Source organism: Euprymna scolopes, chromosome 35, assembly GCF_053919585.1.
Source record: "Euprymna scolopes isolate OS-2025 chromosome 35, ASM5391958v1, whole genome shotgun sequence".
Lineage (NCBI taxonomy): Eukaryota > Metazoa > Mollusca > Cephalopoda > Sepiida > Sepiolidae > Euprymna > Euprymna scolopes.
Genome location: NC_136516.1, coordinates 24981127 through 25006971, shown reverse-complemented (window position 1 = coordinate 25006971; position 25845 = coordinate 24981127). Strand labels below are relative to the sequence as shown.

General features: G+C 34.6%; 1 protein-coding gene across 1 annotated transcript in view; it reads right to left on the bottom strand.

Annotated features, from left to right (window-relative positions):
- Positions 1 to 25845, bottom strand: part of LOC145259597 (uncharacterized) — a 258287-nt gene that overhangs the window by 63786 nt on the left and 168656 nt on the right. Inside the window, exons 17-25 of the mRNA XM_080117250.1 lie at positions 24664 to 24828; positions 23593 to 23709; positions 18752 to 18877; positions 18240 to 18350; positions 15657 to 15770; positions 10902 to 11150; positions 6542 to 6658; positions 4415 to 4546; positions 2393 to 2512 (exon numbers count right to left, since the gene is read on the bottom strand). Of these exons, the coding sequence (XP_079973376.1) occupies positions 2393 to 2512; positions 4415 to 4546; positions 6542 to 6658; positions 10902 to 11150; positions 15657 to 15770; positions 18240 to 18350; positions 18752 to 18877; positions 23593 to 23709; positions 24664 to 24828 (1251 nt within the window). The remainder of the gene's footprint in view (positions 1 to 2392; positions 2513 to 4414; positions 4547 to 6541; positions 6659 to 10901; positions 11151 to 15656; positions 15771 to 18239; positions 18351 to 18751; positions 18878 to 23592; positions 23710 to 24663; positions 24829 to 25845) is intronic.

The following is a 25845-nucleotide window of genomic DNA, read 5'->3' as shown; positions in this document are numbered from 1 at the left end:
CATCAGGACCCAACCATGGTAATTTTAGATAAATGGGACAACGTGATGGACCAATATGTTTACCACTATTAAATGTAGTAATTTTACGTTCAATAGTAGATTTTATTATATTAATGGGATATCCATTATTAAGAAAAATATTTGTGATTTCCTCAAGTTCCGTATCAAGACGGTTTGGTGAACAAATCATAAGTGCACGATGCGTAAGAGCGCTGATGAGGTTTATTTTTCTAGACTGAGGGGCAAAAGAAAACCAATTAAGATAGAGCCCTGTAAATGTAGGTTTTCTATAAACAGAGGTCTCAAACGTAGTACCAACTTTAGAAACACGAACGTCGAGGAATGGGAGAGAGCTACAGTCTTCAACCTCCATAGTAAATTGTAAAGATGGATGCAGGTTGCAAAGAAGACGAAGAAACTGTTCAGCTTCACTCCGAGAGGGAAAGCATGCAAAAGTATCATCAACGTAGCGTGTGTAGAATGCTGGCTTAGTAATTTTGGAAAATAATTTGTTTTCCAAAAATCCAACGAAAATGTTGGCTAACGAAGGACCAAGAGGGCTACCCATAGATATCCCATCAATTTGACGGTACATAATATTGTTGAAACTAAAGGAGACTGATTTAGTAGCAAGTTCCATCAGTTCAACGAAAATTCGTTCAGGAAATTGTGGAGATTTTAAGGGGCCACGGTATAGATAGTCAGCACAAATACCAATGGTTTCATCCAAAGGTATATTAGTAAAAAGACTATTAATGTCAAAGGAAGCCAAGAACTCGGTATTTTTAGATAAAGGTAATTTTTGTATCTGAGATACGAATTGAAAAGAATCAGAGATACAATGGACCGAATAAAAAGAAAGCACAGGTTTTAGAAGATCAACCAGCCATTTACCAAGTTCGTGTTGTGCAGAACCCAACATAGATAAAATGGGTCGCAAAGGAATGTTGGGTTTATGGACCTTGGGTAAACCGTACATTCTAGGCCTTTGAGAGCCAATGGGTCGGATTCTATCATAAATCTCCTTAGAAATAAATCCGCTTTTATGAAGTTGAAGAAATCTTTTCTGGATTTTTATTTCCATACGAAAAGTATCATCATGGCTTAAATCACCCAAACGGAGCAATTTACTTTTATCGTCCAAGATTTGTAACATTTTGGAGATATAATCCGTTTTGTTAAGTATAACAACGCCCGATCCTTTATCCGGGCGAGAAAGATAAATGTCGGGATTAGACCTAATTAATTTTGCCGCTTCAAAATGATTTTTCTGCCAAACAAAATCACTAGATTTAGTATTTATGGCAGAAAACCTCCGACCTAATTCGCCCAACTGAATTTTAACACTAGTTAATTCATCAGTAGAGATAGGCGAATGGTGTTTTAATTGAGTATACAATAATTCAATTTCACTAAATACTGAGATTTTATCAACAGAAGGGGGAGGAATGCAAAATTGTAAGCCAGCAGATAAAACAAATTCTTCTGTATTGGACAAAACATGAGAAGAATAATTAAATATATGTTTATCCAAATTTGTTATAATCCCAAACTTCTTAGTAATTAAAGTTTTTAAATATTTATCATAAGAAGAAGTACATTTAATACGGGTAAAATTATCGCCGATGGATGAAAACCTAGAAAAACGGAGTTTATCAAAGAAAGATAGTTCTTTCCAAACCATGGCCCAAAGTAAAAGGTGTTTACTACGTAACGAATTATATGTATCGGAATTAAACAGGATTTCATCTTGTAGGAAAACACGTTGAACTGCCAATGTATTTCTACATTTAATTTTAGAAATACGATGGCAGATATAACCGGGAGCAACATGATTTAGGCGGCAAGATTTAAGAAATTCCATCCTACACTTCAAAACGATTAACTTATTTTTAATACGTATAACTTTGTTTAACGTTTTGATAAATTGTGAGTTGTACCGACCTCGAAAATATGTAAGTAAATTTTTGGTACAGCAAAATGGAAGGAGAAATTTCAGAGGAAACATAATTTAATTTAAATACCAAAAAACAAGAAATGGGCAGGTGAAATTATTAAAATTACCTTAAGGCCTTATATATATATATATATATATATATATATATATATATATATATATATATATATATATTAAAGGAACCAGGGTTTCGCGGGCTGCCTCTAAATGGAGGGGGGGTTGTGTCCTAGACAGAGGAGAAAAAGAAAGGTTGGTGGTGACGCGTGGAAGGGGTGTTAGTGTTAGATCTAATTTTCTCCAAGCTGGGTGAAATTTCGAGAGGGAGGGGGCAAAAGAAAAAATTGTGATTTTTGGAGGTTGGGGTTTTGGAGGCTTTCTAATAAGGGATAAAAGATACTACACTTTGATCTCTGCCTTTCGGACCTCATAGCTTACCTTTGCATCCTCCCGAGCCGTCACTCTCGTATCCATTCTTGCAAGTACAGTTAGCCACTCCGGAACGGTATACACAGTATTGCGTATCGTCACAGTTGGCAGATTTACATTCAACGATCTCTGCAAGGAAAACAGGTGACCTTAAAAAATAACCTTTCACAAATGCATGCAACATTTTCATAAACAGACCAGAGTTAAACAAATGTAAAAAAAAAAAAAAAAAAAATCACACAATGGGACACATACGCGAACATCTGTGTACGTTTCAACAAAAACGTACTCGCTGCACCAGGGTTATCGCTGGTGAGCAATCAAGAACAATTCACTTAAATAAAAGTCTTTAGTACTGTTATATTGCCGGGGTGGTATATATATATATATATATATATATATATATATATATATATATATATATATATATATATATATATATATACACTAGCATTTCAGCCCGGCGTTGCCCGGGTATTTGGAGGTGTATGTTGAGCAAAAAAAAAAAAAAAAAAAAAGCGGTCATTTTTTTTAAATTTTACCCCTATTATGACCCCTTAATAATTTATTGTTTTGGTCTCAACTCAAGTTCTTACGTTAGATCCATGTCTAAGGAACCTATATCTAAAATTTCAAGTGTTTAGACTAAAAATTGTCGGAGGAGTTTGGTAGAGTTCTCAAAGGTCAAATCGTTGAACTTTGACCCCTTAATCGCCAAATTTCTGGCTGAAAACCGATCACATCGATTTTCCGAAATCCCAGTACTGTATATCAAATTTCGAGTCTATAGACTTAAAATTGACAGAGTTATTGCGTAGGGAAATGTACAAACACAGACACACAGATACACAGACAGACAGACACTTTCACTTTTGTATATATATATATATATATATATATATATATATATATATATATATATATATATATATATATATATATATTCAAGGAAATATTTTTAATGCAACGGAGACACTTTGCTTTATGATTCGTTTTTTTTTAATTTTTCAATTTTTCGTATAATCTTTTTTGTATCAAAATCAAAAATATTAATAAAAGTTCCATAGTTGTTGCTGTCACGAGCGCTTTCGACTCATCCACGATTCATCTTCAGGTGTTGAAGTAAAAGTGTGAAGGAGTGAAAATGAGAGTTAAAAGTGAAAACTAAAATATACAGTAAACGGCGATAAGTTAAAATATATAAAGTCGATGAAGATTTGATTAATTATATAGAGTCAACGAAGAGCGAGCGGGGGGGGCTGTCTCTACCGTGCTAGAAAGTTACTTACGCCTGAAAGTATCCTGTACCTCTACAAGGCCACCATTCGTCCATGAACTGTGCTTGGTTTGGAAGTGAAAATGCAATAAAAAAAACGGACATCTTGCTGCTCAACTCTTTTCAAATTTAGGAAAGCCGCACTAGTGCTACATCAGATGAATATTTTTCTCGATTTCAATACAGTTAACGATTCCGATTTTTTTTAAATTTTAAATACATAGTTGTTTCTTGTGTGTGTGTGTGTGTGTGTGTGTGTGTGTGTGTGTGTGTGTGTGTGTGTGTGTGTGTAGGGGGTCGGGTTACTGAAAAACCCCATGAAATATGTGTATACTTTCGAAAATGTAAAAATATACTCATATGGGCATGACCTATCGATTTTAGTTTTACTATAAATTTTTATCATTTCATCATTAATATGAACCGTGGAAAATTAAGTTTTAATCAGAAACAAATAAAACACAATAAAAATGATCGTTTTAGGTATCGAAAAATAAGCACAGATTTTTGCGATATTGATTTCGATATCTCCCAAAGTTGTGATTTTTTTTTTAATTCTGATTCCGATTGATCGTCCCTACACTATTTGTGAACATACATGTGTGTGTTCAGAGAGAGGAATGGCTGGGCTGAGAAGAAAGGGGAAGTAAAGAAAGGAAATCGGTTGAGAGAGGAAACATAAATGTGTTTCACTTTTGTACTGGTTAACGCTGAGCAGCCCTGCTGATGATAAAATGTAAAAAAAGAATACCTACCTGTGAGGACAAAGCAGGTCCTTCGATCGTCATTCAGTTTATAACCTTGACCGCAGGCGCAGGAAAACGAACCTGGGTTGTTGATGCATTCCTGATCACAGCCATGGATATTATCTGCGCACTCGTCGATATCTATGAATGTAATTTAAACAGCTATTATCACGAGTATCACAAGTTGGTTGAAAAACAAAAAAACAAAAACAAAACAATAAAGTGCCCAATCTCTATTATCTTTCTCTATCTTTTTTTGTTTGTGAATGAGTTCTTTCCTTATAGGTTCCGAAACGGCTGAGCCTAACTTTTACAAATTTCACAAAAAGGCAATTTATATCTCTGGCAGTGTTCTTGTGTATGTTTTGTACAGAAATTCAACCGATAAGTATCGAAAATCAAAAAGTCCGATCATAAAAATAGTCTTTTTTCTCCTATCGATAAAGAGAATTTTTACAGGGGAATACTTTACGTTACACCGGTGTAACCTTGGCCGGTGTAAGGTAAAATATTCCCCTGTAAATTTCTTCTGTTTTATCTATAAGAGAAGAAAAACTATTTTTAAGATCGTCAAGCCCAAATATCAGCTGACGTGATATTGTAAACAAACACAGACTGAATTTGATGAACGACATTATTATTATTATTATTATTATTATTATTATTATTATTATTATTATTATTATTTATTTATTTATTTATTTTTAATTTTTTTCATTTTAAATTAATCCAACACATATATTTATATCATTTTTTTAATATTATATATGGATAGTGTATAATTTTATATATGAATAGTGTATATATATATTTATATTACTTTTAAGTTTATACATGAATTGTGTATATATTTATATATTTTTAATTTCATACGTAAACTGTATATATATTTATATTATTTTAAATGTTATACATAATTTGTGTATGTATGTATGTTATTCTCATTTTATACATGAATAGTGTCTATATTTATATTATTTTTCGTATTATCCATAAACTGTGTATATATACAGAATGGTAATTTATACATTAACTGTGTGTATATATTTCATTTTTCATTTTATACTGTGTATATATTTATATCATTTTTAATTTTATAGATAGACTGATAAGTAGCAGAATACTTTCAACCAAACACTATATAAAAACAGTAGTCTGTGAATGAAAGTCACATTACATTGTGGAGAGGGGACGGATGACACGAGGAAGAAATACTTTTTTAAATGATATGAATTAGTAATATCTAGAGGAAATGAATTAGTAATATCTAGAGGAAAAAAACTAGATCCAGTATCAAAAATATTTTTGTTCATGTCTTTTGAGGGAGGTGGTGTTTGATCAACACTGCTGAGGAGCCATTATTTAATATACTGTTTTGTTTTTAAATCCTCGACAAAGTGTTTCATGGTAAACAGCTGATGATCCCTTTAAGAACATTGGCACTATTGTTTGTTTATGTATGTAAAACGATTCAGCGATACTGGAGATTGATTGTCTTACTGACAAAATAATTTTCCTACGACGAACATTTTTTCATAGTTTTAGAGGTTTTAAAGAAACCTCCAAGACTATATATATATATATATATATATATATATATATATATATATATATATATATATATATAATACATATGTGTGTGTGTGTATAATTCCAAGTTTAGAAAAGAACTTTGCTGCATAATGTTCTTCTAAAGTGTCCCCGTGTCCAGATTGCATTTTTGAAATTCACCAGCTGTGACAATCAGTCTTTAGTAGTGTGTATTCTAATTCCCGATGTAGTGGTTTATGACAAAAAAGACTGGAAACGTATTGAAAGCACCTCGTATGCCAACTAAAAATTGTTTTCTGGAGTGGAATTGAAATTGCCAGACATTCCACAACTTGAAAACCACCGCCAATACATACGAACATCAAGTTGTAACAGCCACGAAATGACCATGAAGTGCCAAGGAGAATGAAAATACTGGAAACAAGAGCATATGCCAGATCTTCACTGAAAGAGTTTGGACAATGCTGAAACATCAGAGGCTCATACCACCACATAAATTCCAGAAATAGAAAATCTTTGGTAAATGGCTGTTGCGATAACTCTAAATAATTTGTAACAATTATTTAAATATTAAAATTAATTAACCTTCACAGTTTTTCCCGTCTTCTCCCTTGTAACCCACTTCACAGGCGCAAGCGTAGGAACCCTCCGAGTTTTCACATTCGTATGGACATGTACCCACTTGTGAACATTCGTCAATATCTGAAAATCAAACAAGAAAAACTTTGAAAGAATACTAGTATTTATTTTACCTGCAAAACAGCTCATCTAATATGTAAAGATTTTGCAACATTTTCAGAAAAAACAATTATTATGTCAATTTTCGTGTATATACTCTTCAAAAAATTTTCGTCTATATACTCTTCAGAAAATTTTCGTGTATATACTCTTCAAAAAATTTTCGTGTATATACTCTTAAAAATTTTTTCGGGTATATACTCTTCAGAAACTTTTCGTGTATATATTCTTCAGAAAATTTTCGTGTATATACTCTTCAGAAAATTTTCGTGTATATACTCTTCAGAAAATTTTCGTGTATATACTCTTCAGAAAATTTTCTGTATATACTCTTCAGAAAATTTTCTGTATATACTCTTCAAAATATTTTCATATATATACTCTTCAAAAAATTTTCGTGTATATACTCTTCAGAAAATTTTCGTGTATATACTCTTCAAAATATTTTCATATATATACTCTTCAGAAAATTTTCGTGTATATACTCTTCAGAAAATTTTCGTGTATATACTCTTCAAAAAATTTTCGTATATATACTCTTCATAAAATTTTCGTGTATATACTCTTCAAAAAATTTTTGTGTATATATTCTTCAGAAAATTTTCGTGTATATACTCTTCAAAAATTTTCGTGTATATACTCTTCAAAAAAGTTTCGTATATATACTCTTCAGAAAATTTTTGTGTATATACTCTTCAGAAAAATTTCTGTATATACTCTTCAGAAAATATTCTGTATATACTCTTCAAAATATTTTCATATATATACTCTTCAAAAAATTTTCGTGTATATACTCTTCAGAAAATTTTCGTGTATATACTCTTCAAAATATTTTCATATATATACTCTTCAGAAAATTTTCGTGTATATACTCTTCAGAAAATTTTCGTGTATATACTCTTCAAAATATTTTCGTATATATACTTTTCATAAAATTCTCGTGTATATACTCTTCAAAAAATTTTTGTGTATATATTCTTCAGAAAATTTTCGTGTATATACTCTTCAAAAATTTTCGTGTATATACTCTTCAAAAATGTTTCGTATATATACTCTTCAGAAAATTTTTGTGTATATACTCTTCAGAAAAATTTCTGTATATACTCTTCAGAAAATTTTCTGTATATACTCTTCAGAAAAATTAGAAATTCTTTGCCTAGATAGAAAAAAACTGCTTGACATATATATTTAAACAACAGTAAACTATTAAAAATAAAGCATACAGAAGGGAGACGTGCGGTCATATATATATATATATATATATATATATATATATATATATATATATATATATATATATATATATATAGGAACAAACCGAGTTATGTGTTCATCAACGTTTCGTCTTCATTTCAAGACTTCCTATGGATGAAATAAAGACGAAACGTTGATGAACACATAACTATGCTTGTCCTTTTTATTTCTATATTTTGTCAGAATTTTCCATTATTCTCATCAGATGTATATATATATATATATATATATATATATATATATATATATATATATATATAGTGTCTTAAAAAAAACTTTTTTATGGATGGATTTTAAACTCTTCCGACTTAAGGTTACCAATACTACAATCTAAAAGATTATGGAAACAAAAAGGTACATTCCAAAGGTGTATTTTTTAAATTTACATTTTTATTAAATTAGGCTTTTTACACATGATCAAAATTATAAGATCAGAGACAAAAAGCCATCAGGACCATCTAAATTGAATTTTTTCTCATCAGAAAATAGGACTTTCTTCCACTTCTCAATGTCCCAGGTTTGGTATTCACGACCAAATCTTACGCTGTCCACTTTGTGATGTAGAAGCAATCGAGGAATTTGTTTATGTTTTATATTCACCATGCCTTTTTGTTGTAAGTGTCGTCTGATGGTTATTGGACTGCAATCAGCATCTGTAACCGTCTTACTTTGACTAGAAGAAAGTCCTCTGTCATACATAACAAACCGTCTGATTCTCCTACTCAATGCAGGAGAAATTGAGGGGGCGGGCTACCAAAGGATTTTGCTTCTCCATAATTCTTAGTGTTCTTTAGAAAGTTGCAAATAACAGTTTTACTGCAATTTACCTCAGCTGCTATCGAAAGCGGTCAACTTCGGTTAGTTTTCTTGCTTTAGGCCTGGTAACACCTTTACACAGTGATTGCTTATCTCTTACTGAACTAAAACAATTACCATAAATCTAACAATTTATTCTCTTGGTCTTATAATTTTGATCATGTGTAAAAAGCTTAATTTAAATAAAATTTTTGGAATGGACCTTTTTGTTCCATAACCTTATAGATTGTAGTATTAGCAATCTTAAGTCGGAAGAGTGTAAAATCTATCCTTAAAAAAGGTTTCTTTGTAAAGATTTTTAAATGGTCTTACATTTTTGATTAGCAGTGTGTATATATACACGGGTGGCAAAAAGAAAGTCTGCACTTGTAATTTTTTCAAAAACTGCAAATTTAAGCTAAATTTGATGTAACTGTTTAAACAAACTATACCCCATTTGATTGGCCTTTTATTCTTCTATAATTTTACCTGTTCATATTTGACTTTTAATTGAAATATTCTAGTGTTCACGTCAATTTAAAAAAATAACTTCAAATTGAGGACACAAAAAGAAAGTCCGCACAATGGAAAATTGTTATTTTAACTTTAGGACATTAATGCAACACAAATACAACAGGAACACAATGAGCTAGTTAATATTTAATAGCATAGCCCTTCTACGATTTGACAGCCTGCAATTTTTTGAGAATTCCTTGAATTAGACTGCAGCAATACTCCGGGGAAAGAGCATCCCACTTTTCTTTCATTTTTGTTCAAAGTTCTTCCAAATTTGAAAATTTACCATTGCGTAGCTGTTGCTTGATGTAATGCCATAAGTTTGCAATAAGATTTAGGTCTAGATATTGTGCAGGCCAATCCAAACACTGAATATCATGCTCTTCCAGGAACCTTGACATTGCCAGCTGTGTAAATGGGAGCATTATCCTGCATGAAGATGGGATTATCATCCAAATTCCGACCAAAGTAGGGTAGAAAATGCTCAGTCACATATTAATGTACTTGGTTGAATTAATTCGACCTTGCAAGCGAACTATAGGCCCTGGACCATTGGTACTAATAATTCCCCACACAAAAACTGAACCTCCATCACCTTGCAGTGTTGAAACTGAGCACCTAGGATTAAATTCTTTGTCTTTCTTCCGATGGAGGTACTGCCTACCATCACCACCTTGCCTATTGAACTTGCTTTCGTTGGTAAAAATCACTTTCGACCAATATGAAGAGTCATGATCTTCATCGCACCTGATGAAGTTCAGACGTTGCTTTCTGTTCTTTACAGAAATAATTGGCTTGCGTCTTGCAACATATCCTCGCAAATTAAATTCCTTTAATTTGTTCTTGACAGTAGAAAGAGAGCACTTTTTTAATAAGATTGCATTGTTGTTGGATTTGGCAAGCCATTTCAAATCTATTTCTTAGGCTGCAGATCTTGATAGCATTGGCTTCCCTGTTAGAAGTAACTCTAGTACGACCAGATTACGAATACTGCCAGTGTTTTGGTGCTTTTGCACAGTTTTTTGTACCGTTTTCTCATCACATTTCAATCTGTGGCCGATTTCTCATTTAGATAAACCAGAAAGGTGGAGATCAATGAGCTCCTGACGATTACTAAGAGAAAGTCGTGGCATATCGACTAAATGTTACATTATATAGCCTGGAACAGCAACAATTACGATTAGGTTTTTGCGTTGTGATTATGGTTTGAGGTTAGGTTTAAGGTTACGGTTTGGGGTTAGGGTTTGGTGTTTATGTTTACGGTTTGAGATTGGAAGTTAGAGTTTGGGGTTGGGAGATAGAGATAGGGTTAGGTTTGGTGTAAGTATCCACAATTAAAGGTTGAAGTTAAGGATTGACATTAGGATTAAGGTTTAAATTTAAGGTTAGGATTTGTGGTTAAGGTTTAAGTTTAGGGTTTAGAGTTAAGGCTTAAATTATGGTTAGGGTTTGAGTTTGGAGTTATGGTTTGAGGTTAGGGTTTGGGGTTATGGTTAGGATTTAGGGTGAGGGTTTGTGTTGAGGGTTTTCTGCTTGGGTTATTGTATAGGAGTTAGGTTTAGGGTTAGGAGATTTTGTTGATTTAGTAATATTGAAAGAATGGATGAGTACGCTTGGAGGAAATTATAAAATATTTACGTACCAACACAATTAGTTCCCTCTTTCCTGTATCCAGCTAAGCACTCACATTCGTATGTGCCAGGTTTATTGATACATTTTTCTTTTTTCGTGCACTTGTTAGTACCTGCACACTCATTGATGTCCACGGTGCAGTATGTTCCTTCCCATCCTTCTTGACATTTACAACCAGTCAACGGATCGCAACTGGCTGCATTATTGCTGCAATCGCAGGGAGTCATGCAGTTCTTACCCCAATGCTCATCATCGCAAACTATGAAAAGAAAAATAAATAAATAACATGATATTATGGAATTTTTAGCACATGGAATAGTGGATAGGCATGAAAACAAACTAATAAAAATAATGCAGGCATATCCATAAATCCAACCAATATTTTTGTTAATTCAAATTATCTTTATTTTTGGCTATTATGTCGAGTTCTGTGTATCACAATGATTTGGTGAAATTCACTCGAGCTGTTTTCTCTGAATGTAGCATTGCAAAACTCAATTAATCTAAATATATTTGAACTCATCACAAATAAACTACGGAGTGGAACGATAAAATTGTCGCCCGTGACGTCATACTCATGCTCACTACCGATCCAAGTTATGACAACAGGACCATTGCCAGCACCCTCAAAATACAGGTCCGACACTTGTGGAAAAGGCATGCTCCCTGTTCCGGACCCATATCAAGGCGGTGATTGGGGCTGAAGGCGGCTTCATTGAATAGATGTCAGTTCTACTACATAATCAAATTACCTGAATTAATTTTCTGAATAAAAGTTTTAAAATAAAATTATAGTGTTGTTTTCTCTAGTGCGAAAATTTTATCGTTCTATCCTGTAAAGATCTTATTTCTCTCATGGCCAAATTTATCCAACTGCTGAGTGATTCGTCTACACACTGACCAATCAGCTGGTAATGCGCATTGATTTCATCTGTCCCCTAAGGAACTTTTTGTAGCACCTTTGGGAACCTGAGTCAGTGAGCAAACAAAAAGAACCTGACAATTATTTTATTGGAGGTGCAAATCAAGCAACAAAAACCAGACACTGCTCTCCTCTGGTACTTGTCCACTGAAGACGATTTTCACTGAAGATAATTGCTGGCCGACCTGGTACTCGACAAAGGACTGCTACCTGACCTGACACACTCAAAGAAATTTTTACTTCATCTTTTTCCAACCGGATCACAGTCAAACCTTCGATCTTCTGTCATACAAATAAAACCCTTTTGCTGTCTTGTTTTAAAAGAGGTTTTGTTAGGTTATTTTAGTATTGGAATCCTTTAAGATGAGCAATTTGTATATTTATTTATCTATTTGTAGACTTTTATCCTCGTATTTGTTGTTTCACAATATTTCGGCCAACTCATCCTCTGGCCTTCATCAGGTGGTTAACCACCATGGAATAGGAATGTTAAGTCTTTTATCCTCAATAATTACTGCTTTTTTTTTTTTACACAGTGGTTACCACTTATCAAGGCCCGGAAGCTACTCAGGAATAGGTGTTATTGCAAGTACATTACGTTAGTGTGGAGATTTGATGAAGTGTTTACTTAAGGGGGCGGTTCATTAGGAATTTGTAAACGTTGGACTTGAACACATCCAAGTTGAGGTCAGGTGGGCAGACGGAACAGAGTTCCACAGGCGTGCAGTTCTAAGAAAGAAGCTTTGTTCATGGAATCTACGTTTTGATTTAGGCACAGATAAAGAGTGGGGGTTGCAAACTATTCCTCTGGCCAGCTTTGGGTAGGATTGAAACCGCTATCTTCAAACAATGCTCACCTGGAACCATAGAGACTCATTGCCTCTATTCATTGCGCCACTGACTCTGAAGGACAATCAAAGTTGGATTTAAGTGTCTTATAAATTCAATTTTGTGTTCTTATCGTGTCTTTCATTGTCGGGTGCATAAAAAAATGCTATCATCGACGCCTCTGTTCAGTCTCAAAACACAAAGGATACCCACTCTAGGAGCAGCTACATGTGTAATTGTGAGGCAACCGTTGTGCAATCCCTAACCACACCTCTCCTGAATCTGCACTTAATGCCTCTATCCACTGTGCCACGGGCCTTGAAGGGCGATCAAGGTTGGATTTTTTTGTCTTATAAATCCAAGTTTCTTCGGTTTGAGCATTGTATAAAGTTTCAGTCCTACCTAGAAGGTTATTTTTGCTTATGTGGTTGAGTACTTCTCTATTTTACAAAGATTCCAGCAACTTACTCATGACGCACACAAGACCTATTGGTCTATACTGAGAGAAAGATGACCGATCACCTGAATTCTAAATTACAGGGCATACTGATGACGTTTTCTAGGGTATTGGGAAGCAATTATCCTTAAAACAATGCTTAAACAGCTTTGTAAGTAAAGGAGCTAGTTCTGGTTGAAGCTTTTTCAGCACTATAATTGAAATGCCGTCAAGGCCAGTTGCTTTACTGGAATCAAGGTTTTTGATTAGCTTGGCAACATCACATGCAGATATTTGTATGTCGCATAGCGTGTTTTCTGATACAGCAGGAAATATGGGTGGCAGGTTGATAGCTTTGGTCGCATAGGGTAGAATTAGCTGCAAAGTTCTTGGCAAAGAGTTTGGCTTTGTCTAATGGTGACGAGATGACCTCATGTCCGTTAATGATAGTTGGGATAGAGCACACATTTCTATTCAAGACCCTGTTTTTATTTGCTAAAATTAGTGGAAACCAAGCCGCTGCTCAGCTACTTTGGACTTAACGGACTTAACGGACTGAGCATACACTCCTCTCATATTCTTTATTACTCTTTTACAGTGGTTGCTGGCAGTCCTTAAAGCGGCTTTAGTCTCAATACATCTATTATGTTGGAATCAATGGAAAATGTGATTTTTGTGTTCAATAGCAGCAGCACATTCTGGAGAAGAACCATGGCTGGCTGTTAGGTTTTGTCTAGAACTTTTTGGAGAGTATGAAGCGGTATATATCTACAATTAACCATTCTATCAGGTCTGATACTATAGAGGACACGTTTTTTTCATTAAACAAAATACAACGACATTGTCGAGAAGATTCACCATTAAAAACAGTGCCATATTTAATCACATGACTTATCAACATTCCCGCCCCTCGTCCCAATTTAGGAAGATTTTAGTTGATAGCACATCCATACTTGAACAGACGAATAATAAACGAAAATTTGAAATGCTAGAAGCATTACTAATAAAAACTAAAAAACTTTACTAATAAAATAAACTTTACCAATAGTAATAACATCCTGAAACGTTTGTAACGTTATTAAAATAATTAACCAATGAAATAAATATACACTTTATTAAAAAAATATATATAAATTGCTCCAAACCAGTTAGATTAACCTATCCCTGGAAAGTATTATTTTTTTAGCTTCTTACATCAAGTGGCCTCAGGCCTTGTCTGGATCGATTTCCATAAAAAAATATGTTAACACACTAAGCATGTAGGTATAAGGTTTAGGTATACATAGACTATTATTATTATTATTATTGTAAGGCATAATCACATTGACACACTGATTCTTGCTGGATTACCAAAGTTAAGCAACGTTGAACCTGGTCAGTACTAAAAAATAGGTGACCATTTGGGATTACCAAGTGCTGTATGTGGTCTTCGCTTATCGGCATTGTTTACAGTCGTATTGGACTTCTCCTTGCCACTGGAATAAAACAGTATCAATTCAGGAGAGGTTAGGGTTGGGGATTGTGCATCCCTTGCGTCACAATTATGTACACAGCTGCCCCTACAGAGGGGTATCCTTTGTCTTTCGTGAACGGAGGCATTGAGACTATTATGATGCACCAACCACTAGTGTTTAACTTTTGGGCATGCCCATCGAAATGTCTCCAACCTAATAGGCTCCACACTGTCTAGCAAGCTCTGGCCTCTGTCTCATCACCACAATGATGCATCCCGGTGTTTGTTTTGCAAGTACTTCCACGAAATTGGATTGATTGATTAATAGAGTTGTTCTATCGATCTGATTTAGTTTTGAGTGGAAAGAGACTGATTCATTAATCAAACAGTATTTTTTGATATATGGCATGATCATATAATCACTGAAGTTAAATAACGTTTGTAACAGAGCATAGACACGCGTATGCAAACACATACGAAATGAAAAATAACGTCACTGTAAGGAAAAAGACTAAAAATAAGAGAGAGCATGTTAGAGAAGACGTCACAGCCGTAACGAGAAGTCACGCGTAGTGGGAGAATGAGGAAATAAATGTCATTGTTATAAAAACAAAAAGGAGTCAAATTATTCTTTCTCTTGGTCTCTGTAGACTTCATACAACGTGTAGGTCCCATGTTGAAACGTATGTATCAAATTACACTTTGAGCCTGGTCAATACCAGATCTGTGACCATTTGGGAACTCCAGATACTGCATGTTGGAGGATGTAAACACCTCCCTGCAAGAGTCGCAAAAACTTAACATCGTCATCTTCTCTGATGGGGATGTACATACGACTGGGGACTAATTGTCAATTTCATACTCCCATGAATAGAGCTATGACAACAGCATATTCTTTTCATTGTTTTGACTCTCGAGTATATATCCGACACAGTTAGGCACAATTAATCAACCGATAATCACATCATTTTATATATAAGAATATAAGATATCAACGGATACACACCTGAGAGTCAAAAAATTAAAAGAATATGCTGTTGTCATAGCCCTACCCATGAAACAGGTTCAATCCACGAAGGGTTAGTGCTGCTTTGGTGGGTCCGAGTGAGATCAAGTTCAATCTTACCTTCACATTTGGTTCTGTCAACAACTTTTTTTCCGAAAGGACATTCACAGTAATATGAGCCGTCTGTATTTTTGCAGGTTGCCTCACATGGAACATTAAGACATTCATCAATGTCTGAAATAAAAAAAAAACCCAAAAAACAAATATGAAGCTTATGAAAATAATTTGAGTAAACACATTCATGTAAAAACTTACTTGTACACATTCGTGTAAAACTTACTTGCTTTTACACATTCGTGTAAAAACTTACTAGTCACGAAGAAATTGAACCCAAACAAAGTGGAAAAAGAAAGTAGGCTATTAGAGTGACTTGTTTTTTAGCATTCATCGGAATCTTTTCGCTATTCAGTCACCGGAAGGTTTTATTGTTAGTATGAATTCTCATTTTGAGTCAAACGGTTTTAAAAACAAAGGAGAACTTCCTTGAGCTAATTTTCCTTTCTACGAACTTACAATCTGTGAAATGAACTATGATGCAAATGTTTTCCTGTACTTTTCAAGTCCAATGTTAACAAATTACCGTCGAGCCTTCATCTTTAATAAAGGTTACTTATGTAGTATTTTGGATAGGATTATCAAGTTAAATTAAACTTTTACTGCATCTATGCTATTTATTTTTTAGGTGAAATTACAGAATATTTAACAAATACTCATGCTTGCACCGAACGCACCATAAATGTCAAAAATGGATGGTAACGTTCAACGCTGCCAAGACAAAGCTCGTTTCCTTTAATAATTATATGAAACCTTACCAATCACCTATAGGTAGAAATACTTTACCTGAGAACACTTCGTTCAAGCTCCTTGGCTTAATGTTCACAGGAAACATGAGTTGGAATAGATACATCGAGATTATTGCTAAGGCTGCTACAAAGAAGGTGGGCTCTCTCTATCGTGCTAGAAAACTACTTATGCCTGAAAGTATCCTGTACCTCTACAAAGCCACCATTCGCTCATGTATGGAGTATTGCTGTCACATTTGGGCTGGTGAATCTGCTACTAGTCTCTCACTCCTGGACAAAAGAGAGTCGCCAACCTAATAGGTCCTGAACTGTCATCTAAACTTCAGCTCCTGTCACACCGACGAAATGTTGCATCCCTCTGCCTGTTTTACAAGTATTTTAATGGTGGATGCTCTGACGAACTACAAGCCCTTGTACACGCTTCATGAAAATACCCCCCGACAAACCCGACAAGCGGCAAAGTCCCACCCCTTATGTGTTAATTTGTGTTCCAATCCATTATTTTTATTTGTGATTTATTGGTATTATTATTCATCGGATATCGGAGGTTATATCGACCGAAACGTTGTGAGAATCACGTCCAAGATGAGAACAGTAGTCCGATGAGCAATAGCATAAATAACCTATCCTCATCGCAAAAATTCAGAAACGTCTCTACATGGTATGCATGCAAATTATGTCCCAGATAGTAGCCCCCTCTACATCAAAGTGGCGCTGTACCTTGTCGTTGTGATTTATTATTTTATTTTAATAGATGTTTGTATCTAAGCGACATTTTTCACTTCCATTTTTTTGTTTCTGATAATGACAAATGCCTTTCTTATTGCCTGGGAGGGGGGACGTATGGTGTAAGGCTGAACTGCATGATGTATTTTGGCACATTCCCTCACATGGAAAATTAAAACATTCATCCATGTTGAGAAAAAACAAAAAGCAAAAACAAATATGAAGCATATGAAAATAATTTGAGTTGCCACGTTCCTGTGAAAACATACTTGCTTTTGGAAAAAGCACACACACACACACATATACACACATACAAAACTCAGTGCAGTTGTGGGCGAGTGCCTGGGTAACATCAAAGCCTTAATACGAGTGATTTGTCTTTTAGGACAAGATCAAAGTATAGTATCTGCGGTATTATGGTGGACGAAGATACTAGCTAAGAGAAACTTTTGTTTAGTTCTGGAGTGACAAAGATGACCAACGACCCTCCCCCCCCTTTTGAGTTGGCCTTGTGGCTAAGTTTTTTGTTCATATTAATTATTTTGCCTGAATAAAAGATTTAATATCTCAAAGTGTAGTATCTGTTCTGATACTTTTTTGTTCTCTGTTAGTAGAGGGGAAATCCTTCAAGACTGAGACAATTTTTATTTTTTTTCGCTTTCCCCACATTAAAAAACGACCCTGGTGTCTAACTCTGCCCTCATGGGGAGGCAAAGTAAATAGGAACATCAAAGCTTTTCCCTGTCTAATCAAGGAAATTGGCTTATTTTTTCTTCTGTCTCCCCAATGTTTTTTTCTCTGGACAGTTCTTTGCAAGATGATCTTTGCAAATACTTTTGAGCATGTTATGTGCCCATACCATCTGAATTTCCTTTTTTCCACCGTGGTTACTAGGTCTTCACAATGATGCATTTGTTTAGTGACCTTTCTGTGGAATCCATTGTTGGGGCCATGGTCCTTGTAGGAGATGCCAATCAAGTTGCAATCCTATAAATCTGGCGTTTGTCACAGTAACCCTTAATGGGCTTGGAAACGATTTGGGTGAACAAAAATGAAAAAATGAGGAAAGAATGTGAATAGATAGAACTCTGTAGGCATAAAAGAAACAACTTACCAATGCAGGAATCGTTAGATGCTAGCTCAAAGCCATTATTGCAAAAACATTTGTTGTTGGCGCAACCAGCGGCATTATCGCAATTTCTTGAACATGGAATCGTTATATTTTCTGAAATCAAGAAAAAATCATGAAAATAAAAGTAATGTCTTTTAGTTAAATAGATGTAATATACAATTTTGTGGGTCCTTAACATGTCCTCGTCACCAGTGATGTCAGTGACAAAGGTTCAAGTTTCTTAATTTTTTTGAATTGCCGGCCTGTGGGACACAATCCCATTGGCCTGCTTCTCAGCTGATTTCAATATGATAGCCTTCAATACCAATGTATACAAGTTCTTGTTGAGCAGTTCCCTTAAATAATTCAAATTCTACCCAATGTACACGATTAACGGACTATTACACTACCACCTTCCATTCATTAATCCTTATCCTCGAGTGGACTTCGGGCCTTGATAAGTGGTGATTACCTTTTTTTAAAAAAAGAAAAAAAACTACAAAAAAATAACTGACCTTTCTCACAAGTCGATTGATCAGCTGTCAGTTTGAAACCTGGATAACATGAGCACGTATACCCTGGTGTAGTGTCGCTGCACAGATGTTGGCAATTGTGTGTTTTCCGTAAGCATTCGTTGATATCTAGAGACGTAAAATAGATAGAAAAAAATGTTATAGGTAGGTAAGTATAGAAATAATGATTCATGTTTATAATTCTCATATAAAGCCTTTTAAGACTATTAAAGTTGAGCCCTGGAAAATAAAAACGAAAGGCAATCAACTATTTTCATGACTTGCACTCATTTAAACATTCTTGCCTGCTTACTGTTGTGCCCGCATTTAGCATTTTTAGGTGTTCAATCTAAATATTAATTTACTTGTCCGTACGTCCGGTGTCACAAAAACATCATCATCACAAACATTAATGAAAAACGAATTACCTTCCTTTATAGTATATATTTATATCAGTTAAAAATCATTAAAACCATTTCAATTCAAAAATTTTTAAAACAAAACAAAAAAACATGGCTGTCTGTTTACGGTTTAAAATTGGTTATTTTATTTTATAATTAAAAAAAAAAGTCTTGTTGAGAGGAGACTGTAAGTTTTTTCTTGTTATAGTTTCTTTTTAAAATTCCAAAAAATGTGCACGTGAATTGACATCTGTTCCTTTATGATTTATATTAAAAAATATTCAGAAAAAAAAAATTGTGCTGTGTGTTAGATTTTCATTGAAAAAAAAAAGTAAATTTTTAAAAATTAATTCTTTTCAGCTTTAAAAAGTTAAAAAAAGAATTTGCTAAACAATTGCTTTTAAATTCGTTGTTATTTGTTTCATTTTATTTTTTCATTTTATTCCAAAATGTTCAACCACTGTGGAATTTCTACAGGTTCTGCGAGTTTCTATTCCTTCTCATGCCATTTGATGCTGTCTGGGAGGTAACGGCTTAGCAAATGGAGTAAAAGGTATCTTTGTAACTAAATTCGGATCTCACGACTACTGCATGTATTTAGGCAGCATTTTTTCATTCAGGCAGGCATTGTTAAAAACAACAGAAAGCTTGTTTAATAATAATTTTTCATTTTTTCAATTTTTTGTATTATCTTTTTTGTATGTACATCGAACATATGGATGTATGGTCAATACATTTTTTCTTTTTCTTCTCAAAGTGTCGGCAGTTTTAACTTTTCGTGAAATTGTCTTCACATCATCAGGAATGTCTGTTAGTCTCGGTAAGGAATTATGGGAAGATTTATTTAAATAGTAGTTGGGGTGCAAGTGAAGTTCATTATTACTGGTCTAGCCGCACTGATGAGCTGTGATACAGCAAAGCAGTACTGTATGTGGAGGACTATATATATATATATATATATATATATATATATATATATATAGTCATCCACATATAGTACTGTTTCGCTGTTTTGTAACTCATCAGTGTGGCTAGACAACTACCTCAAGCCAGGATCGAAACCCGATCGCCCAAACGACAGTTGGAGCTTCTAACCATTGCGTTATATCGCTGTTGCTATGCGGGCAGTGAATTAACAATTGACATTGTCCAAATACCTAAGCTCAATTTGTTTACACAGAGCATATATATATATATATATATACAGATATATATATATATATATATATATACACACAGATATATATATATATATATATATATATATATGTATATGATTACTTAATTTAATCACATAAATTAATATACGAAGATATAATTTTATGTGTAAATTTTCAGTATTTACTTCAACAGTGCTCAATACATAAAGCTATTTTCATAACTTACTATATATATATATATATATATATATATATATATATATATGTTTTTTAACATATTTTATTAACTGTTTGCTCATATATATATATATATATATATATATATATATATATATATATATATATATATATGTGCATTAAGAAAATTCTTTTGATTTTTATTTTAAGGTGATTTTTTAAAATGCTTCATATTGGAAGTAGTCTGGACCAACTAAGTAATGTTTGAAATAAATTTCACAGGTATTTTTTTCTAGCTCCGTAATCTTTACGCCAAACTCAGAATTTATGCGATGGAATTGTCCATGTGAAGCTGTGATGCAGCATATGATGGTGTCGAGTAACAATTTTTTTTTCTTCATCATCATCATCGTCGTCGACATCATCATCATCATCGCCATGATAATAATTATGATCATCTTCATCGTCATCATCATCATTTTCATCATCGTCATTGTCATCGTCGTCGTCATCATCGGCATCATCATAATTATCATCGTTGTGGTCACCATCGTCATCATCATAATCAGCATCATCGTTGTGGTCGTCATCGTCGTCATCGTCATCAACGTTGTCATCATCATCATCATCATCATCATCATCATCATCATACACACATACATACATACATACATACATACATACATACATACACACATACATACCAATATGCATTGGACAGCTGTAAAAAATGGATTTCTAAACTGAACAAATTTTTATTTTTCCATTTTTTTCTCAAGTCTATCTTTTTAACTTTCTGTAACAGCACATATGGGTACGTGTGAAAATATCAGCAGCAGTAGAAGGATAACTGGCTAGCAAAAATATTAGCAGCCACAGCTCTTTAAGCACGTATTAGCAAGTATGTGTGGGCTTGATTCAGAAAAAAAGGGTGTGCCTCAGGCCCATCCTTGAACCTTTATTATTTATGATATTCATAAATGACCTCCCTGATAAAATTGTCTCTGAGATGGGTATATTTGCTGATGACACCATGCTCTATAGCAGGCACAATAGGAAAACGAATGAACACATATCTAAGGAAATAGCAGAAACACTACAAGAATTCCTCCAATCTGTAGTGGAATGGGGACAAAAATGGATGGTAACATGTAATGCTACCAAGAGTACATTTAATTTTTTTAATAATTACAAGAAAACTTCTCAACCACCAATAGCTATGGCTAAGGATACATTACCTAAAACTGCTTCGTTCAAACTCCTCGGCTTAACATTTACAGGGAACATGAGTTGGAACAAATATATTGAAGACATTGTCGTGGCTGTTGTGAGGAAGGTGGGCTCTCTTTATCATGCTAGAAAGTTGCTTACACTTGAAAGTATCCTGTACTTCTACAAAGCCACCATTCGCCCATGTATGGAATACTGCTGACACATTTGGGCTGCGGCATCTGTAACTAGTCTTTCACTTCTGGACAAAGCTCAAAGGAGAGTCACCAACCTAATAAGTCCTGAACTGTCAGCTAGGCTTTAGCCAGTGTTCCATCAATGAAATGTTGTATCCCTCTGCCTGTTTTACAAGTATTTCAATGGTATATGCTCCGACGAACTACACGCCCTTGTACCCCCTCGACGTAAAGACCCTGATAAACCCAACAAGCAGCAAAATCACACCCCTACGCAGCAGAGATCCCTGGATGGCCAAAAGCCTTCAACTTTAACAGTTTCTTCGTCAGAACTGTTAGACTTTGGAATTCCCTTCCAGGTTCCTGTTTCTCCAACTGGACTGACATGCAGAAGGTCAAGTGTAATGCAAACAGACATCTTGCTGCTCAACTCCCTACATAGTATCTCTGCAATCATTTGCCAGATATCCGACATCAAAGTGGCACCGTGCCTTGTTTGGAGTGAAAATGCAATAAAAAAAAATTTAAAAGAAGGAGAGAAAGATACACAATGTGTTTGAAGAGAGAAGCAAGTTGCGTGTCGGGCAAGATGGACATTTAAAGTCAAGAGCGGGAAAGTGCTGGCTGATGGCTGGTATGAGGTGGCGAGGAAAAAGATTTTTAAAAGATAATGAAATGTGTTGTTTTGGAAGGACCACGAATAAATGCACTTCATTTACAATTTAAAAAAAAGGTACCGAGTCGGATTTTTATTTATTTCTTTTTTTTTGTTTGTTCCTTTGTGATGGTAACAGACAACGTGTGGGTCCGATTTTTATTGCAACGTTACATTCCTCCTTCCATGCTTTTCTTGGCATTTCCATCTGAACTGGGCTTGCTATCTCAACTGTTCTGCATCTACAAACATAAAAAACTCTTATTCATTCTTTCAATGCAGCCATACCATTGAGGTCTCCCTATACTCCCCAGATTAAATCTTTCCTTGAAATCAATCATTATCGATTGTTAAGAACAAACTACAACAACAGCAAATGGTTTGTCTAAAGCAAAAAATTCAGTTGGCAGCTTAAATGCTATTTGGGTGTGACTTTACAAATCCAACAAAATAACTGTTGTGGGGACTCAACCATGCATAAAAGATGAACTCTTCCGAACTGTAAAAATAGACCGAGTGGTACAACTCTCGGGGTGGTCAGGGTACTTCATAGTACCCATAAGTCGAGGTTCAAACCTCGACAATCTGTCCGACAGAAACTGGGCCATTTCCATGGCCATTTTGCTGTTGGATTGATGCAACATGTTCTGTGTAGCACTAGGAGGTTCATCCTCTCAGGGCTTGCTTCCTGGCTTTCGAGAGGAGCAAGTCTATCGCTTCTTGACCGAGACGCCCTCATCAGGATGGGCCGATGGCGCATATTTTTTCAGGGCCGATGTACTCCTTCTTTTGGTGCACTGACTCATTTCCTCACCTTGCGATCTTGTGTCACATCCTCTCGCGATGGGAGAGAGGTAAATATCCGTCAGTGTACTTTTGTAGTTTGCAATTTTGGCGGTACTTATCACGAGGGTTGTTATTTGTTTCAATATATTTTACCTTTTCTAACTCATTTCCGTGTCTGTGTTTTCCTTAGTGTCCCTTCCATTGCCACAACAATAACTTTATATGTTTGATGGGCACGTGCGCGTTCGGGCATACTTACTGATGCAGGTGGTTTCCTTCTTTAACTCATAGCCAGGGTCACATGCGCATCGGAAACTGCCTTGCGTGTTGATGCATTTTTGGTCGCACGGATTCCCATTTGCACATTCGTCAATATCTGAAACATAAAATAAAAATTCTTTGTTTTTAAGACAAACGTGCGGAAAGATTCAGATAGAGTGTGGATAGAAAAGTTGCTTGTGCAGTAAGAAAAAAAAAAGAAAGGAGGAGGAGGAGAAATGGAGGAGGCGGAGAGAAGGAGGAAGAGGAGAAAGAGAAGCTAACGAACAAGGAGAAGGAGGAGGAAACGGAAAAGAAAAGGAAGAAAAAGAATAAGAAAATGATGAAGAAAGATGAAGAGGAGAAGAAGAAGAAGAAGAAGAAGGAGAGAGAGAGAAGGAGGAGAAGAAAAAAAAAAGGAAAAGAAGACCAGGAAGAAGAAATAATAAAGAAGAAATAATGAAGAAGAAGAAGAAGAAAGCAAAGACGGTTGAAAAAAGGAGGATGAAGAAGATGAGGAGAAAAAAGAGAGAGGGAGGAGAAGAAGGAGAAGGAAAAAGAAGAGGCGGAAGATGAAGGAAAAGAAAGAGGAGAAAGGAAAGTCGTGGAGAAAAAACAAAGAAGCCGAAAATTTAGAAAAGAAAGATGATGGAAGCATGCCCCCCCACCCCCGTAAAAAAGTTAAGTACGACTGTTATTGGTATTGCCCAACCTCTAACCTCCTCATGTTAAGAACGGCTTTTGAAATAGGCACCCTCAACATCCTCATTGCATTCATTGTACAGTGGCGCATCTCTAATCCCGCTCAACAGTCAAGCTTTAGTAGGGTGTATTCGAATTAATGCTGTAGCTGTTCCTTTAATCTGAAATCATAAAAGTTGGTCAGTCATCTACGGCAATAACATACTGAATTTTCAAGAGTCTACATCAATGTTAAATGTCTGTACAAAAACAGCCTAGAAACTTATTGAAGGTATTTTGTATGTAATCAATGATGTAGATATGTGACCGATATGAGTGACTAGTACAACGCTGCGTTTCCTTGTTAGAATCAAAATAACCTTTTCCTTACCCGAACAACGACTGTCAGTTGTTTCTAACTTGAATCCTACTGGGCAACTGCAATTGAATTGTCGTTTGAGTGCTACTTCCTCTTCTGGGGTGAGATCAACGCAATATTTCTTTTCCAGGCAGGGGTCTGTACTACAACCATCGAAATTTTTACTACAGTCGGAACCTATAAAATATACAAGGTTTGCAAAGTTTAATTCATTTCACAATAAATGAAAATTTAATTCATCTCACAATAAAAAAAATTAATTCATTTCACAATAGATGAAAATTAAATTCATTTCACAATTCATTTAACAATAAATGAAAATTTAATTCATTTCACAATTCATTTCACAATAAATGAAAATTTAATTCATCTCACAATAAAAAAAATTAATTCATTTCACAATAAATGAAAATTAAATTCATTTCACAATTCATTTCACAATAAATGAAAATTTAATTCATTTCACAATTCATTTCACAATAAATGAAAATTTAATCCATCTCACAATAAAAAAAATTAATTCATTTCACAATAAATGAAAATTAAATTCCTTTCACAATTCATTTCACAATAAATGAAAATTTAATTCATTTCACAATAAATAAAAAATTAATTCATTTCACAATAAAAAAAATTAATTCATTCCACAAAAAAAAATGAATTCATTTCACAATAAACAAAAATTTTCATAATAAATTAAAAAAGAAAAAACCTCATTGTAAACAGTAGAAACTCACAAGTGATGTTTCCTTGCTTGATTGATAATGCGTCTTTAAAGTGGTTCAAGTCACGAGCTCCAGGAAGATTTTCGAGCAGAACAAAAGAGGCCTCCCTTCCCCAGTAGTTTGATGTCATGACATTATATGGATAATAGTGTTAACCTGAGTGAAGCTGTTGAATTGTCTCCTCTTGTCTATATATAAAAGGAAGTTTTTTTTTTAAATTCAATTTTCACCCCAAACCATGTACAGTGTCATTTTGAAATAGGGGGCTACTATCGGGGACATAATTTGCGGGGGCATTATGAAGGGAGATGAGTAGCAAGATATTTGTTCATATTGCAGTTCTGGGGAAGAAATTCTTACACCTAGGGATCTCTACTGTAAAGAGGTGGGACTTAGCTGCTTGTCGGGTTTGTCGGGGGTAGTCACGTTGAGGAGGCACAAGTGCTTGCAGTTCGTCAGAGCACTAACC